Source organism: Branchiostoma lanceolatum, chromosome 11 (genome assembly GCF_035083965.1).
Source record: "Branchiostoma lanceolatum isolate klBraLanc5 chromosome 11, klBraLanc5.hap2, whole genome shotgun sequence".
In the NCBI taxonomy this organism is placed as follows: Eukaryota; Metazoa; Chordata; class Leptocardii; order Amphioxiformes; family Branchiostomatidae; genus Branchiostoma; species Branchiostoma lanceolatum.
The window spans coordinates 734,390-752,979 of NC_089732.1; the positions used below are offsets into that span (position 1 = coordinate 734,390).

Here is an 18,590-nt window from a genome sequence, read left to right on the forward strand (position 1 = left end):
GACCCCTGTGGGCAAATCAAGACAAAAACAAATCAAGAAAAGGTTTGACACAGCTGATTATGAAGCCCTAGTTGTAGGGCTTTGACAGCGAATAAAGAATCCCGTCCAAGACAACCACCTGAACTTATAAAGCAAAGTGTCTCAGTAAAGCAAGGTATTAGCCCTGATAGAAGTTTTAATACTTAACATCACAAATAACTCATTATGTACAGACGGCTGGCACAGTATACCACAGGTATCGCCTGTGGGCATGTAAGACAATAGACAGTGTCCACCGAACCCAACGTCTATATTCAACCTCGGGTAGTCCAACCGCCTCATGAACTCAGCGCTGAGGTGAGGGACACACCTAAGACAGACTCCCCAACACTTTAAGGAGTTTGCGGACTGAAGACAACTTCTTTTTGTGCTAAGGTTAGTAAATCAACTTTTTCTTAGCTACATTATACCTGATGTATTTTTTGTCCATGACAGTTGAATAGTTCGAAGAATTGTCAGATCTAAAGTTTGGTTCATACGACACAACAAAATGGCGACAAGGAAATGTCAAACAGGAGCACTGTCAGAAGGCACTGGGTTGGCACGCAGTCACCTTTTTTATGATACAAGCTATTTTTACTCGAGGTTAAAGTCTCAGGAACTCACCACCATTTTCATTTTTTCTTAAGAAACTCGTCGGCGTTAATAAGAAGGAGAATTTAAGGTTTCAAACATACTTGTACTTGTGTCAACATGTTTGGTTCCTTACTTTATGTCATGACAAAATGGCGACGAGGAAATGTCAGACAGGAACACTGTCAGAAGCCATTTGGATGGCACAGTCAGCCACCTTCTGTTATCAGCTTTTTTTAATTTTGAAATAGCAGATTACCTTTCCATGATTTCCACATCTACATTTATAATCTTTGGTTAGAAGAGTCACAAATGCCTGTAAGAAACAAGCAAGCAAACAAACATGAACACACACACACACACACACACACACACAGTCAAGCACACACTAATGCACGCACAAATCATAAGTTTTCTTAGTAATGAAAACCATAATTATATTCCCTGAATAGCTAATTTGGCTTCTGACTTCATACCACAGGGCATGAAATACATACCTATCACCTGCAGTTTGCACGAAAAAAAGAAGATTGCAGGAAAATTTCAAAGTATTGTTCTTGCAATTCTAATGGATGAATGAAACCAGGATTTGCATTTAATGGTTTACCCGATAGCTGAATATCGGTTTAGAAAAAATTAAAAGGATTTCAAGCCCTGATGCTTAACAGAGCACAAAAAAACAACTTATTATGTTCAGACGGCTGGAGCTTGTAACTAACATAGATATCACCTGTGGGTATGTAGGACAATAGGCAGAGTTGGCTGAATCCAACATCTATATTTAACCTCAGGTAGGCCAACTACTTCTAGAGCTCAGCGCTGAGTTGAAGGACACACTTAAGACAGACTCCCCGAGACTTAAAGGAGTTTGTAGAACCTCCTTTCATCCTGAGGTAAGTCGATCACCTCTCGACTATTATCCTACATTATACTTGATATATGTCATGTATTTTTGGCCATGAAAGGTTAAATAGTTGGAACAATTGTCCGATCAAATGTTTGGTTCATACGTCATAACTAAATTACAACGAGGAAATGTCAAACAGGAACACAGTCAGAATGCACTTGGTTGGCACACCGTCACCTTCTGAAAATCTTTCCTTATTTCTTATTTATGAATGAAAAATAAACCATGAATTATATCCTTCATGGTTCTTAGAACTTACACGCCTATGTTTATTTTCTACAGTCACCATTTCCTCGTCTTGCACACTAAAACATCTGTGCCCTACAGTCCTTCCTTCTAGGATCAAGATAGGATCAGTCTTAAGGATCTGTCTTTGTTCTGCATGCATTGAGGGCCTGGTGGAGGATAGATATTGAAACTAAAGGATGAATCATTGACTTTCATGATATTTGTCATGTAGTTATCCTTGGTGAGAAGTGATGTGATTAGATGTTGATCATGCAAATTAGGATCTAATAGCTAGATTGCCAGTCGGTGTAATACCTGAACTCATTTCTGACTTGAAACACAGCCAGAAAAAGGTGGAAAGTTGTGAAATTTTGAGCCAGTGGAAAGTTGGTTCAGGCCAGTTGAAATGACATGCCTTATCAAGAAAGCAGACTTTTAAGACTTGTTGAATCCTGCCGACACAGAATGATTCCCATGTATCTAATCTCTGTTCTAGGAAGGCTGCACCCCAGTATGTACTACAAAGCGAGGAGGATGCTGGTTCTTCTGCTGATCATCCTGAAGGAAACTGGACCGACCGCAGCCTGCAGCAGCAGCTGTTCATCAGACTGTGACTGCAGAAGGAGAGGCCTCACCAGTGTTCCTCAGGACCTGCCTACAACCATCACTTGGCTTAGGTTGGATAACAACGCCATCACAACCTTAAGTCATTCTGATTTCTCAAGGTATAGGAGCTTGACATGGTTAGATCTTAGTCACAATCAGATCTCCATGATCCATAACAAAACATTCCACAACTTAACCAGCCTAACTCGACTGGACCTTGATGATAACCAGTTAACTAATCCCTCAGCTGACATATTTGTGGGACTTGTTAATCTGCAGCGTTTGTGGCTCGACCAGAACCAGATAACTAACCTACCAGCTGACATATTTGTGGGACTTGGTAATCTGGGGATCTTGTGGCTTTACCAGAACCAGTTAACTAATCTCTCAGCTGACACATTTGTGGGACTTGGTAATCTGCGGGACTTGCGGCTTCACCAGAACCAGTTAACTAACCTACCAGCTGACATATTTGTGGGACTTGGTAATCTGCAGATCTTGTATCTTTCCCAGAACCAGATAACTAACCTACCAGCTGGCATATTTGTGGGACTTGGTAATCTGCAGATCTTGTATCTTCACCAGAACCAGTTAACTAGTCTCTCAGCTGACATATTTGTGGGACTTGGTAATCTGCAGACCTTGTATCTTCAGCAGAACCAGATAACTAATCTCTCAGCTGACATATTTGTGGGACTTGGTAATCTGCAGACCTTGTGGCTTAACCAGAACCAGTTAACAAGTCTTCCAGCTGACATATTTGTGGGACTTGGTAATTTGCAGTGGTTGTATCTTTCCCAGAACCAGATAACTAACCTACCAGCTGGCATATTTGTGGGACTTGGTAATCTGCAGATCTTGTATCTTTCCCAGAACCAGTTAACTAATCTCTCTGCTGACATATTTGTGGGACTTGGTAATCTGCAGACCTTGTGGCTTAACCAGAACCAGATAACTAACCTACCAGCTGACATATTTGTGGGACTTGGTAATCTGCAGTCCTTGACTTTTTACCAGAACCAGTTAACAAGTCTTCCAGCTGACATATTTGTGGGACTTGGTAATTTGCAGTGGTTGTTTCTTTACCAGAACCAGTTAACAACTTTGTCAGCTGACATATTTGTGGGACTTGGTAATCTGCAGTACTTGTCTCTTCACCAGAACCAGTTAACAACTTTGTCAGCTGACATATTTGTGGGACTTGGTAATCTGCAGATCTTGTATCTTCAGCAGAACCAGTTGATTAACCTACCAGCTGACTTATTTGTGGGACTTGGTAACCTAGAGACGCTTGAACTTAGCAGGAATAGCATCCGCAGTATTGAGGCAGGCATGTTCAATGACACAACACAGCTTCGCATTCTAGATCTTGAGTACAACAGCATCAGCACCATTGCAGCTGACATATATGACATACTGGCCTCTATTTCAACCGTCGACATTAGCAACAACCCCTGGCAGTGTGACTGCAGAATGGCCCCCTTTAAGCAGAGGATGAACGGGTCCTACCCATTTGAAGACCAGATAATATGTGCTGGACCCGGTAACCTTGCAGGGCAATACTTACGGGATGTAAATCCTGAAGACCTGATCTGTGAAGAGACAACACCAGTCTACTTCACCTTGAGCACAAAACGCATTGTTGACTCTACTCTTAACTTGTCTACAATCAGCAGTTCTTCTACTTTTCATCATTCAGCAAAGTCAACATCAAAGGCACAAACACTGTCCCCAACACTCAAAAACACACCCACTGCTGTCCTTAACCCAAAATCAACTTCAGAGGTACAAACACTGTCCCCAACACCCAGCAACACACCCACTGCCGACCTTAACCCAGGCTGGTCTACAGCCAGAACTGACTCAAGACCCCCTTTTGCCTTTCAGTCCACGATAACAGAAATCATTTCTGGCCCTACTGGGGGTGGCATTGTCCTGTCTGTGCCCCTTGTTGCTACTGTGTGTGTTTTTCTTGGACTGTTCATTATTTCCACTATTGCCTTGACAGTATGGTGCATGTATAAGAGGAGAGAAAGGGATCCTAATTCTGTGCAAATTCTAGCAACTCAAACCCGGCAGGCACATCCAGTGGTCGTGACCAGATAAGGCAGCCTGCAGGCATTAACAGTCAAATGTTGCATCACGGTACAGAGGACAGCCAACATATCTATAACGTTCCAACTGATGATGTTGATACAGAGTACAACACAATAAGCGAAATCAACCAATCAGAAGGTCCACACCAAGGTGCAGGCAACATGCAGAGTCTTGAAATGCAAAATCTTGGCAGCTTTAACAATGGTTATGAGGTTCCATCTTCCTCCCTGGGCTCTGACAATGGAGCTGATTCACAAGCTAGAGAAGGCCCACAGTCCCACCAATATGAGAACAGCCAGGTGATAGCAGCAGCTGCTAAAGATGCTGCAGCTGATCCACAGGTTAACGTGTATCAGAACGATTATGAGCCAGTTGATAACCAATCACAGGATAGTCCAAACCACTATGAACCCCTGAGGAACCCCAGCAGTCAGCAGCAGCACACCTACACACCCCTGCTGCCTCATGATTCACAACACCATTAGACGACACCTAACCATTGCAGATAAAGAGGTTTTCTTATCACAAATCAATGATACACCCACATTTAGAGTGAGGGGCACCATATATTTACCACTCAATGGTGGTAGAGAAAGAAAAAAGTTTACAAGGGGTAAGAAGAAAAGAGTATGCGGGCTTCAGAAATTGTCATACCAGGACAGGCTTAGGGCCCTCAAGCTAACATACACTACATAAAAGATTGCGTGGCATGGAGATCTGATAAACACTTATAAGTATATTCATGGTCATTTTGATGATAGAAACAACATATTTCAAGCAAAAAACAAAAAAAACTTCGACACTATGAGGATACACTTGTAAGAATATTGAAAACTACTGCCAGAGACAACAAGAAATATTATTATTAAATAAATAACCATATTCTATATTCTACTCTGGAAAGAATATTCCACTCATTCTATAGAGGTGAGGACCAATCCTTTTCAAAATCGAACCCTTTTCCTGTATATTATGTCTCCATCTGTAAGTATAGCAAAAGCAAAAGTGTTGCCATCTTCTGTGTGGAATTTGTAACAAATGATTTGTGTTTCTAATAGTTTTCAGCAAAGCAAAACTTAGTACTTACACATGTTAGGGTGACAGGACTAGTTTATTTACTGTGGATACTTTTTAAATATTATATGTACTAGAATTAATGGTTGAAACAATTATCAAAATTTACTTCTTAGTTTTAATGTAACTATAAGTTGTACATATGTTTTGTATAGAATTGGCAACTTCAATGTTTATCATGGTTAACCTTTGACCGAGTGGGCTACATACTTAAATTAAATTACACAGTCATTTTATAATGAAAACCTAGTTTAAACTACATGTATATTTCTGGTGAAAGGCCAGGTTGCTTGGATGATAAAATTATAGCTGACAGTAATGTGAAAGATTGAAATCAACTCCTTATAATAGAGACAAAGGACTGGCGTCTTGCAATGTACCAGAAAAGCGAAAAGGCAAATGTACAGCAGTTTCACAAGTGCTACTTATACATCATATGCTCAACATACTGAGCGTGTTTGCTTTATACGTTTGTGAATATTAATCATTTAGGAAATTGAAGAATAATATCTTGATTCAATCTCTACCACTGGACTGCAACATGAAAATCTCAGACGTTTCAAACGCCAATCCAACATCATTCATCAATGATTCAAAATAGATGTTAAGAAAAAAATTGAAAATATTAATTTTGAATCATTGATGAAAGATGTTGGAATGACATATGAAATGTCTGACATTTTCACATTGTAAACCAGTGTTATAGATTGAATCAAGATTTTATTCATGTTTGCTTTAGTTTGTATCATTTTCTGTATCTCTGTGGGCAGCAGACACCTGGCCACCTTTGCTACCCTATGTAATGTACGGGTGTCACAGTTTTAATAAATGCTAAATACTGAGGGAAACTCAACTGTGTTGGCCAAGTGGTGATGTGTGCCTGTGGAGCTGGTGTGTGACTTTATTATCTATAGGTCAGTTGGAAAGTAGAATGTGACTAGGGCTCAAATGTCAATAAGCAAACACACCTGTCCCTGGTGCTGAATGCCATCCACACACCCAAGCATAACTGTCCCTGGTGCTGAACACCATCCACACACAGGTAAACACACATGTCCCTGGTGCTGAACACCATTCACACACACAATGACACCTGTCCCTGGCCCTGAACACCATTCACACAAACAAACACACCTGTCCCTGGTGCTGAACACCATTCACACAAACAAACACACCTGTCCCTGGTGCTGAACACCATCCACACACCCAAACACACCTGTCCTTGGTGCTGAACACCATTCACACAAACAAACACACCTGTCCTTGGTGCTGAACACTATCCACACACCCGCAGACACCTGTCCTTGGTGCTGAACACCTTACATGCACAGGTTAATAAATCTAATACCAACCATACACAGGTAAATGTTTTTTCCTTGTTGCTGAACATCATCCATGTATACAGGCAAACACTTATGGAGGAGCCGATTGGGCCAGCATTTGGGGTGGATACCTGTTTGGCTTAATAAGGTCCAAGAGCGGCTACGTCGGGCCAAACTTTTAAAAAACAAGTAAGACAGTACTGCTGACCTCTGACCTCCAGACCCGGCCTGCCATATCGACTATGATTTAAGGATTATGATTTGGATTCGACGCTCGGTTATGTATATATTATCTTTTTTGGTTACTTTCTGTTCATTATTCTATGTTATTTCCTTGTTATGTTATTTAGTCTGTTTATGTTATTTTGTGCAGGGCACGCCTGAAAAGCAGTGCGGTTAGCACTGAGTGCATCCACCCTGGATAAAGAAATAGAAATAAATAAATAAATAAAAGTCCAGTTTAGGTCCAGAGATTTAGGTTCAGGTCCGGACCTTAACCTGGACCTGATCCTGTCCAGTTGATGTTTTGTCTTATTAGACCAATATTAAGCATAGAGAATTTATACTGACACGCACGACTTTAAAAGTTTGTTGGTGTGAAGACTTTCAAGATCAACCAGTGTTTGTAATTTGAATGTTGCACTTATTTTACATGCCTTTTCAGAGGGGAGACTCAAAACACTTTTTGTCAAACAAATTAGAAAAATATATTTGTACTTTGTTCAGGTTTTTTTGGACTCAGGTTTTTGTCTTTCAGTTTTTGGATGTTATAAAGGTCCGAATCAGGTCCAGTGAACCGGTATCCACCCATAGCCAGCACAGAGGGTAATTGTAAGATTTCCTCATCAATTTACCATATAAGGTCATGTTCAGCATTAACAGCCATTTATCATGTCAATTATCACCTCAGCTACTTACATGGCTGCAACATCATAATTCATCAATCCTTTGGGGTGTTCACCTCTTACAAAATTTCCTTCAAAAAGGCCCACTGCAGTTTTAAAAAGCTGCTAGGGGGAGATATCTGATACCAATTCAGTATTCTTCACATTTTTTCACAGAACAAGAGCTACATGTATCTGCTACATAAAAATCATGACTATAGAATGTTTAGAACACAGAATGTGTGTACCTAAAATCGTTCATCATTTATCTCAAGATTGGATGGAACGATTACTTTCGATTTTTCAGAATCAAGAGGGTCCCCGTAACAATTTGGACTAATGTGTTCTTTAATAGCTTTCCGGACAGAATCCAACACACTAAAACTCCAGCATAAGAAAACTGTCACCCATCATTCGACATGTAAATATCAGTAGTTCATCCCCCAAGGCTAAGTGACGTCAACGTGCTATCATAACCCAGGTGATTGGTACAAGCTTATGACAATAATTTTTTTTAGCATCAACGTTTCTGACGTTTTACAGTTGTTTTTTTAAAAAACTGTGTACCTACACAATAATTAGGAAACTTTCCACAGACCCCTGTGGGCAAATCAAGACAAAAACAAATCAAGAAAAGGTTTGACACAGCTGATTATGAAGCCCTAGTTGTAGGGCTTTGACAGCGAATAAAGAATCCCGTCCAAGACAACCACCTGAACTTATAAAGCAAAGTGTCTCAGTAAAGCAAGGTATTAGCCCTGATAGAAGTTTTAATACTTAACATCACAAATAACTCATTATGTACAGACGGCTGGCACAGTATACCACAGGTATCGCCTGTGGGCATGTAAGACAATAGACAGTGTCCACCGAACCCAACGTCTATATTCAACCTCGGGAGTCCAACCGCCTCATGAACTCAGCGCTGAGGTGAGGGACACACCTAAGACAGACTCCCCAACACTTTAAGGAGTTTGCGGACTGAATACAACTTCGTTTTGTGCTAAGGTTAGTCAATCAACTTCTTTTCAGTCCCTACATGATACCTGATGTATTTTTTGTCCATGACAGTTCATAGTTGGAAGAATTGTCAGATCTAAAGTTTGGTTCATACGACACAAAAAAATGGCGACAAGGAAATGTCAAACAGGAACAGTGTCAGAAGGCACTGGGTTGGCAAGCAGTCACCTTTTTTTCTGATACAAGCCATTTTTACTTGAGGTTAAAGTCTCAGGAACTCGCCACCATTTCCATTTCTTCTTAAGAAACTCGTCGGCGTTAATAAGAAGGAGAATTCAAGCTTTCAAACATACATGTACTTGTGTCAACATGTTTGGTTCCTTACGTAATGTCATGACAAAATGGCGACGAGGAAATGTCAGACAGGAATGCTGTCAGAAGGCACTTGGATGGCACAGTCAGCCACCTTCTGTTATCAGCTTTTTTTGATTTTGAAATAGCAGAAGCTTTCCATGATTTCCACGTCTACATTTATAATCTTTGGTTAGAAGAGTCACAAATGCCTGTAAGAAACAAGCAAACAAACAAACAAACATGCACACACACACACACACACATACACACGCACACACACACACACACACACAGTCAAGCACACGCTAATGCACGCACAAATCAGAAGTTTTCTTAGTAATGAAAACCATTAAATTCCCTGAATAACTAATTTGGCTTCTGACTTCATACCACGGGGCATGAAATACATACCTATCACCTGCAGTTTGCACGAAAAAAAAGATTGCAGGAAAATTTCAAAGTATTGTTCTTGCAATTCTAATGGATGAATGAAACCAGGATTTTGCATTAATGGTTTACCTGATAGCTGAATCATGGTTTAGGAAAAATTTAAGTTCATGTATTTCAAGCCCCAATACTTAACAGAGCATAAAAAACAACTCATTATGTTCAGACGGTTGGCACATGTAACTACCACAGGTATCACCTGAGGGCATGTGGGACAATAGGCAGTGTCGGCTGAACCCAACGTCTATGTTTAACCTCAGGTAGGCCAACCACTTCAAGAGCTCAGCGCTGAGTTGAAGGACACAGTTAAGATAGACTCCCCGAGACTTTAAGGAGTTTCAGTAGAACCTCCTTTCATACTGAGGTAAGTCGATCAACTTCTACTCTCGACTATCATCCTACATGACACCTGATATATGTCATGTATTTTTGTCCATGAGAGGTAAAATAGTTGGAACAATTGTCCGATCAAATGTTTGGTTCATAGGTCATATCAAAATGGCGACGAGGAAATGTCAAACAGGAACACAGTCAGAACGCACTTGGTTGGCACACAGTCACCTTCTGAAAATCTTTCCTTATTTCTTATCTATGAATGAAAAATAAATCATGAATAATATACTTCATGGTCCTGTGAACTTGGACGCCTATGTTTTATTTTTGCAGACACCATTTCCTTGTCTTGCCCACTGAAACATCTGTGCCCTGCAGTCCTTCCTTGAAGGATCAGGGTAGGATCAGTCTTACTGATTTGTCCTTAAGTCTGGCTTTGTTGTGCATGCATTGAGGGCCTGGTGGAGGATAGATATTCAAACTGAAGGATGAATCATTGATTTTCATGACTTTTGGCATGTAAATATTGTTGGTGAGAATTATTCAATAAGATGTTGGCCATGCAAATTAGGTTTAATTTGCATAATTGCCAGTTTGTGTAATACCTTCTGAATTCTGAACTCATTTCTTAATTGAAACACAGCCGGAAAAGGTTAAATTTCGGGCCAGTGGACAGTTGGTTTTGGCCAGTGGAAATGACCATTTACACTGGCCCTATCAGGAAAGCAATTTTTTCAAGACTTGTTAACTCCTGCCAACACAGAATGATTTCCATGCTAATGTATCTAATCTCTGTTCTAGGAAGGCTACACCCCAGTATGTCCAACAAAGCGAGGAGGATGCTGGTTCTTCTGCTGATCGTCCTGAAGGAAGCTGGACCGACCGCAGCCTGCAGCAGCAGCAGGTGTTCATCAGGCAGTGGCTGCAGCAGCAGCAGCTGTTCATCACACTGTTACTGCATCAGGAAAGGCCTCACCAGTGTTCCTCAGGACCTGCCTACAACCATCACTGTGCTTGACTTGGATAATAATGCCATCACAAACTTACGTCAGTCTGATTTCTCAAGGTATAGGAGATTGACAGGTTTATATTTTAGTGACAATCAGATCTCCATGATCCATAACAAGACATTCAACAACTTAATCAGCCTAACTTACCTGAACCTTGATGAAAACCAGATAACTAACCTACCAGCTGACATATTTGTGGACATTAGCAACCTGGAGTGGTTGGATCTTCACCAGAACCAGATAACTAGTCTCTCAGCTGACACATTTGAGGGACTTGGTAAACTGCGGACATTGTGGCTTTACCAGAACCAGATAACTAACCTACCAGCTGACATATTTGCTGGACTTGGTAGCCTAGAGAGGCTTAGCCTCAACTGGAATGACATCCGCAGTATTGAGGCAGGCATGTTCAATGACACAACACAGCTTCGCAGTCTAGATCTTGGGTACAACAGCATCAGCACCATTGCAGCCGACATATATGACATACTGGCTCGTATTCCAACTGTCTACATTGGCAACAACATCTGGCAGTGTGACTGTAGGATTGCCCCCTTTAAGCAGAGGATGAACGGGTCCTACCCATTTGAGAACCAGATCATATGTGCTGGACCTGGTAACCTCACAGGGCAATACTTACGGGATGTAAATCCTGAAGACCTGATCTGTGAAGAGACAACACCAGTCTACTTCACTTTGAGCACAAAACGCATTGTTGCCTCTACTCTTAACTTGTCTACAATCAGCAGTTCTTCTACTTTTCATCATTCAGCAAAGTCAACATCAAAGGCACAAACACTGTCCCCAACACCCAGCAACACACCCACTGCTGACCGTAACCCAGGCTGGTCTACAGCCAGAACTGACTCAAGATCCCCTTTTGCCTTTCAGTCCACGATAACAGAAATCATTTCTGGCCCTACTGGGGGTGGCATTGTCCTCTCTGTGCCTATTCTTGCTACTCTGTGCGTTTTTCTTGGACTGTTCATTATTTCCGCTATTGCCTTGACAGTATGGTGCATGTATAAGAGGAGAGAAAGGGATCCTAATTCTGTGCAAAATTCTAGCAACTCAAACCCGGCAGGCACATCCAGTGGTCATGACCAGATAAGGCAGCCTGCAGGCATTAACAGTCAAATGTTGCATCACGGTACAGAGGACAGCCAACATATCTATAACGTTCCAACTGATGATGTTGATACAGAGTACAACACAATAAGTGAAATCAACGAATCAGAAGGTCCACACCAAGGTGCAGGCAACATGCAGAGTCTTGACAGTGTTGGCTATCTGGTTCTGCCCCCTCCCCTTCCCCCTGAGAATCAAACTGGCCCTCAGGCCAGTTCCCAGAGTGAATCAGCAGATGCAGCAGCTTGCACAGTCGGTGGTCGTGACACATGGACAGACGAGGCAGAGTATAACGACGTCATTAGTCCGTCACAAGGACCACAACCAGCCTCAGATCAAATTCAGCATCTCGGCAGCTTTAACAATGGTTACAAAGTTCCATCTCTGTCCCTGTGCCCCGAGAATGGTGCTGATCCAAAAGAAAGAGAAGGTCCGCAGTCCCACAAATATGAGAACAGCCAGGTGATAGCAGCTGCTAAAGATGCTGCAGCTGGTCCACAGTTTATCGAATATGAGAATGATGAAGGAATAGAAGCTAGAAAAGAAGGTCCACAGTCCCCCAAATATGAGAACAGCCAGGTGATAGCAGCAGCTGCTAAAGATGCTGCAGCTGGTCCACAGTTTATCGAATATGAGAATGATGAAGGAATAGAAGCTAGAAAAGAAGGCCAACAGTCCCCCAAATATGAGAACAGCCAGGTGATAGCAGCAGCTGCTAAAGATGCTGCGGCTGTTCCACAGGCTATTGTCTATCAGAACGATGATGAGTCCATTGATAACCAATCAAAGACAGCAGCTGCCCCTGGTGCTGATAGTCCCAACCACTATGAACCCCTGAGGAACCCCAGCAGTCAGCAGCAGCACACCTAAACATCCCTGCTGCCTAAAGATTCACAACACCATTAGACAACACCTAACCATTGCAGATAAAGAGGTTTTCCTCTCAATGAACAAATCAATGATACATCCACATTAAGAGTGAGGGGCACCATATAGTTACCACTCAATGGTGGTAGAGAAAGAAAAAAGTTTACAAGGGGTAAGAAGAAAAGAGTATGCGGGCTTCAGAAATTGTCATACCAGGACAGGCTTAGGGCCCTCAAGCTAACATACACTATATAAAAGATTGCGTGGCATGGAGATCTGATAAACACTTATATGTATATTCATGGTCATTTTGATGATAGAAACAACATATTTCAAGCAAAAAACAAAAAAACTTCGACACTATGAGGATACACATGTAAGAATAACAAAAACTACTATCAGAGGTAATAAGAAATATTATCACGTTGACGATATTCTATATTCTACTGTGTTAAGAATATTCCACTTTATTCTATAAAGGTGTAGTACAATCCTTTTCAAAATCTAACCCCTTTCCTGTATATTATGTCTCCATATGTACAGCAAAAATGCTTCTGTGTGAAATGTGTAACAAATAATTTGTAGTTTTTATAGTTTTCAGCAAACTTAGTACTTACCACATATTATGGTGACAGGACTAGTTACATTACTGTGTGCACTTTTTTCTAATATATGTACTAGAATTCATGGTTGAAAGATTGACTTTGCTAAACTTAACTTCTTAGTTTCAATGTAACTTTAAGTTGTACATATGGTTTTGTATAGAATTAGTAACTTCAATGTTAATCATGGGTAACTTTTGACCTATTGAGTTATATACTTAAATTACATACAATACCTTTACCTAGTTTAAACTACATGTATCTTTTTGGTGAAAGGACTTGCTTTTTTGACATAAATCATAGCTGAAAGTTATGTAAAGAACTCATTTGAAATTGGCTTAACTTGCCCTGGACAAAGGACTGATGTTTTGCAATGTACAAAAAAGAGCAGCTGTAACAAACTGTGTATCTTACATAGAGAAACTCTGTGAGGCTTTAGATAGTTTTCATTAAACTTAACATTTAGTATGTATTAGGGTGACAGAACTAGTTTAATTACTGTTGATACTTTTAATAATTAATAAATTCGTAATAACGGATAGCTTTTGAACCAGTAAGTTAAATTACATACTTAAATTACATACAGCATCATGCAAAGCTAAAGCAAAGTGAGATCATTTGCTTGGTAGATAATGTCTAACAGCAATGTAAAACAACTAGATTTTGAAATTGGCTCCTATACTGGACACAGTACTGACGGCTTGCAAATTTTGACAAAACTGTACACCAGACCGGAAATTCAATGCACTTTCACAAGTGCAACTTGCTTATGCTGTGCTTACTTAGTATGTTTGTTTGAGCTGTATCTCTGAAAGAAGCCTCAAGACTTGCTGCCTGGCTGACCCATGTATTGTACTGTCAGATTTTCAATAAATGCTAAATACTGAGGGAAACTCAACTGTGTTGGCCATGTGGTCCTAATCTCTGTGTGCCTGTGGGGCTGGTGTGTTACACTATGATTGAGGTTGGACACCATCCAAACACACAAACACACCTGTCCCTGGTGCTGAACACCATCCACACACAGGTAAACACACTTGTCCTTGGTGCTGAATGCCATCCATACACCAAAACATACCTGTCCCTGATGCTGAACACTATCCACACACCCAAACATCCCTGTGCTTGGTGCTGAACACTATCCACACACCCAAACATCCCTGTCCCTGGTGCTGAACACCATCCGAACACACAAACACACCTGTCCCTGGTGCTGAACACCATCCACACACAGGTAAACACACTTGTCCTTGGTGCTGAATGCCATCCATACACCAAAACATACCTGTCCCTGATGCTGAACACTATCCACACACCCAAACATCCCTGTCCTTGGTGCTGAACACTATCCACACACCCAAACATCCCTGTCCTTGGTGCTGAACACTATCCACACACCCAAACATCCCTGTCCTTGGTTCTGAACACTATCCACACACCCAAACATCCCTGTCCTTGGTGCTGAACACTATCCACACACCCAAACATCCCTGTCCTTGGTGCTGAACACTATCCACACACCCAAACATCCCTGTCCTTGGTTCTGAACACTATCCACACACCCAAACATCCCTGTCCTTGGTGCTGAACACTATCCACACACCCAAACATCCCTGTCCTTGGTTCTGAACACTATCCACACACCCAAACATCCCTGTCCTTGGTGCTGAACACTATCCACACACCCAAACATCCCTGTCCTTGGTTCTGAACACTATCCACACACCCAAACATCCCTGTCCTTGGTTCTGAACACTATCCACACACCCAAACATCCCTGTCCTTGGTGCTGAACACTATCCACACACCCAAACATCCCTGTCCTTGGTGCTGAACACTATCCACACACCCAAACATCCCTGTCCTTGGTGCTGAACACTATCCACACACCCAAACATACCTGTCCCTGATGCTGAACACTATCCACACACCCAAACATCCCTGTCCTTGGTGCTGAACACTATCCACACACCCAAACATCCCTGTCCTTGGTGCTGAACACTATCCACACACCCAAACATCCCTGTCCTTGGTTCTGAACACTATCCACACACCCAAACATCCCTGTCATTGGTGCTGAACACTATCCACACACCCAAACATCCCTGTCCTTGGTTCTGAACACTATCCATACACCCAAACAAACCTGTCCCTGGTGCTGAACACTATCCACACACCCAAACATCCCTGTCCTTGGTGCTGAACACTATCCACACACCCAAACATCCCTGTCCTTGGTGCTGAACACTATCCACACACCCAAACATCCCTGTCCTTGGTTCTGAACACTATCCACACACCCAAACATCCCTGTCATTGGTGCTGAACACTATCCACACACCCAAACATCCCTGTCATTGGTGCTGAACACTATCCACACACCCAAACATCCCTGTCATTGGTGCTGAACACTACATCCACACACAAAAGCACACCTGTCCTTGGTGCTGAACACTATCCACACACAAACACACACAGCCTTGGTGCTGAACACTATCCACACACAAACACACCTGTCATTGGTGCTGAACACTATCCACACACCCAAACATCCCTGTCCTTGGTTCTGAACACTATCCACACACCCAAACATCCCTGTCCTTGGTTCTGAACACTATCCACACACCCAAACATCCCTGTCCTTGGTGCTGAACACTATCCACATACCAAAGCCAAACGCACAACGTGGCCAATTCTTCACATTTCTTCACAGACCTAGAGCTACATAAAAAGTATGACCATAGCACATGCAGAACACAAGATATCAGAACCAGACATTTGACTGCAGTATCCTAGAAAGAAGCTAGGGACCCAATTTCAAATGTCCTTCATTTTGCCAACAGACCTGTTCACATACAAAATACCATAAAAATCAATCCCCAACTACTGGAATTATGCAAACACATAGACCCGAAACATATCTTATCAACCTTTCTTGAAAAAATATCAAATGAGGCTGACAACTCTTTTAGAAATTGATTAATCTCTTGGACCAAATGTATGTATTATTGTATAAGTTAGTTCACGGTTGCTACTACGCATTTGCAGTGTCAAAGGTGAAGCCGCCCCCCCCCCCCCCCGGCTTGTAAACAATGCTCGTCTGGACATTGTCTCGATTTGCATAACAACGTCTCAACGGGTTTTGTTTACGTCTCCGGGGCCTTCACCTTTGACACTGCGCATGCGTAGTAGCAACCATGAGCTTAGAATTCATTTTTCTTTGATAAAGATCAATTGTATTCTAACTTGTAATTGTGCTTTGACACACGCTTGATAAGTTATACATATTGATTTCTGTTCATGTCAAATACACAATGTAACAATTAAGTTACGTTATTTGCCCCCCTCCCTCATTTTAGACACCGACACAAAATTAATGTTTAGCTATCACCAATCATCTCAAGATTTGGATGGAACGAGTCCTTTTAGATCGTCTTTAAAAAAAGGTTCCACGTACTAGTAACGATGAAATGTGATTTTCAAAGTGCGATTTTAGACTAACTTTAATAATTTGATACTAGACTCTCATAAGTCGAAATTCGATGTCGCCAGAGGCCACAACTGCAGTCTCCAATAACATAAGAGGTAGAAACAGGACTATCGGTCCAAATTTGTACCTTCTATAGATGACCCATGTATCCCCGCATCTCCACGCACCTTCGATGTAACCTTCCAAGGTCAGCCCGGTAAACAGTGGTCTGGTCTCCTGGACCGACTTCCGGTCGTTCGACACCAGCCGCCATCTTGTCTAATCCTAATCTCCAAGCAGATGTTAGAGTGCAAAGTCGTAACGTTTTTCTCGCTCCCGTTTTGTTTGTTTTACAAACGGCTTTTCAAACCGGAAAAGCGAGAAAAGACGGTTTTATTTTCCAACGTCTGCATTGGGATTGCATAAATCTTACAATAATGCATCCTAGTTACCATGGCTTTTAGAAAGGTTGGATATTAAATGTAACTTGTTAGCTGTATGTGTAATTTTTGCAGTCTCATTCCTTGATATTCTTTACAGATAAATATGGCAAATAATGACTTATCCATTAGCACGTGTTTACGGTGACACAACGCAGTGACCTATGACCTATAACCACCGAATAAACCACCGAGTGAGTGAGTGAGTGAGTGAGTGAGTGAGTGAGTGAGTGAGTGAGTGACTGAGGATGATCATTTCTGCGTTGCAACTCAACAGTAAGCACACTAGGTGATCAGAGTTGGTACAACAACCTTTAATATGTATTATTTTAAACTTCATAACTCCACATTTTTTATCTTTTTTTCCCATACATTTGACTGTATCAACTGCCTCACGTTACGTTTACTCATAACCTGCACAGCCAGCATCGATATACAAGCAGAACTGATGACTCAGCGTTTCCTGTGGTGACATCAGAACATGTTTACTATGTCATAAAGAGCAAGCCGCCTAGTTTATACACAGAAAGCCAAGCACACTGGCGGAGGAAGACACACTTTTAACAATGTGCCAACTTTTAACAAACAAATTGTGCCATGTGCGCTTCTTTCTATACATTAAGTCTTCGATTTGTAGATAAAGCTTTGTTCCATAACAATGGTGTACTACTCTGCCTATACCTCCCCTGACGCCTTCACCCCGAACAGTGCCTTCATTACTCCCTAATTGTAATTGTAACCAGCACCTCTGGATACAACTCAAATCTCTATGAACGACATACTTCTCTGATATATCTCATGGCGGGCCTGTATCACCCCTGGCTCTACTGTAATAACTCTGGAGAATGAAAAGTTTCATGTTCGCAATGAGCAAGTCTGGTTATAACTCTGTACACGTTGCAATAAGATATGCCTCGCCCTCACAGTATAGCCTGGTACCCAGTCTTCATGGGCCCGCAATGGGGTCTTTCCCCGCCCTAGCCCTACAAAGCATATGCCTTTTTCTGCCTATCTTTCTAACCGGCTTTTCTGATTACTGCCGTCCCGTAGAGTGAGGTGATTGAAGCCGACCCCGTAAAAATTCCCCGGCGTGCGCTAATGAACTGGTCGGGATTACATCACTCCCAGCACCGTAGACATACTGTGGAGCTGCCGCCATATGTGAAATGGTTACCAGGCTACTCGCGGACCGTCCTGCCTACAAGTTACTACTACCTACAAGTCCTCTGACTCGGGTAAGCCCGCCAGCT

General features: G+C 41.8%; 3 protein-coding genes across 5 annotated transcripts in view; 2 read left to right on the top strand and 1 right to left on the bottom strand.

The window, feature by feature from the left end:
* LOC136444784 (protein wntless homolog) overlaps window positions 1–18,590 on the bottom strand; it is an 87,043-nt gene that overhangs the window by 57,762 nt on the left and 10,691 nt on the right. The window lies entirely within an intron of this gene.
* Window positions 287–13,496, top strand: LOC136444771 (uncharacterized). Of its 3 annotated transcripts, none has more exons than XM_066442511.1 (4): window positions 287–414; window positions 9,752–9,855; window positions 10,158–10,222; window positions 10,630–13,496. In XM_066442511.1, the coding sequence occupies exon 4, from the start codon at window positions 10,643–10,645 to the stop codon at window positions 12,830–12,832; it is 2,190 nt and encodes a 729-aa protein (XP_066298608.1). In that variant the 5' UTR covers window positions 287–414; window positions 9,752–9,855; window positions 10,158–10,222; window positions 10,630–10,642; the 3' UTR covers window positions 12,833–13,496. The 3 variants fall into 3 exon arrangements, with proteins under 3 accessions (XP_066298608.1, XP_066298606.1, XP_066298607.1); XM_066442509.1 differs by having other exon boundaries at window positions 288–414; window positions 10,626–13,496; XM_066442510.1 differs by lacking the exon at window positions 287–414 and adding an exon at window positions 8,640–8,738 and having other exon boundaries at window positions 10,626–13,496.
* Window positions 2,261–5,846, top strand: LOC136444991 (insulin-like growth factor-binding protein complex acid labile subunit). Its single transcript, XM_066442822.1, has one exon. The coding sequence runs from the start codon at window positions 2,261–2,263 to the stop codon at window positions 4,457–4,459; it is 2,199 nt and encodes a 732-aa protein (XP_066298919.1). The 3' UTR covers window positions 4,460–5,846.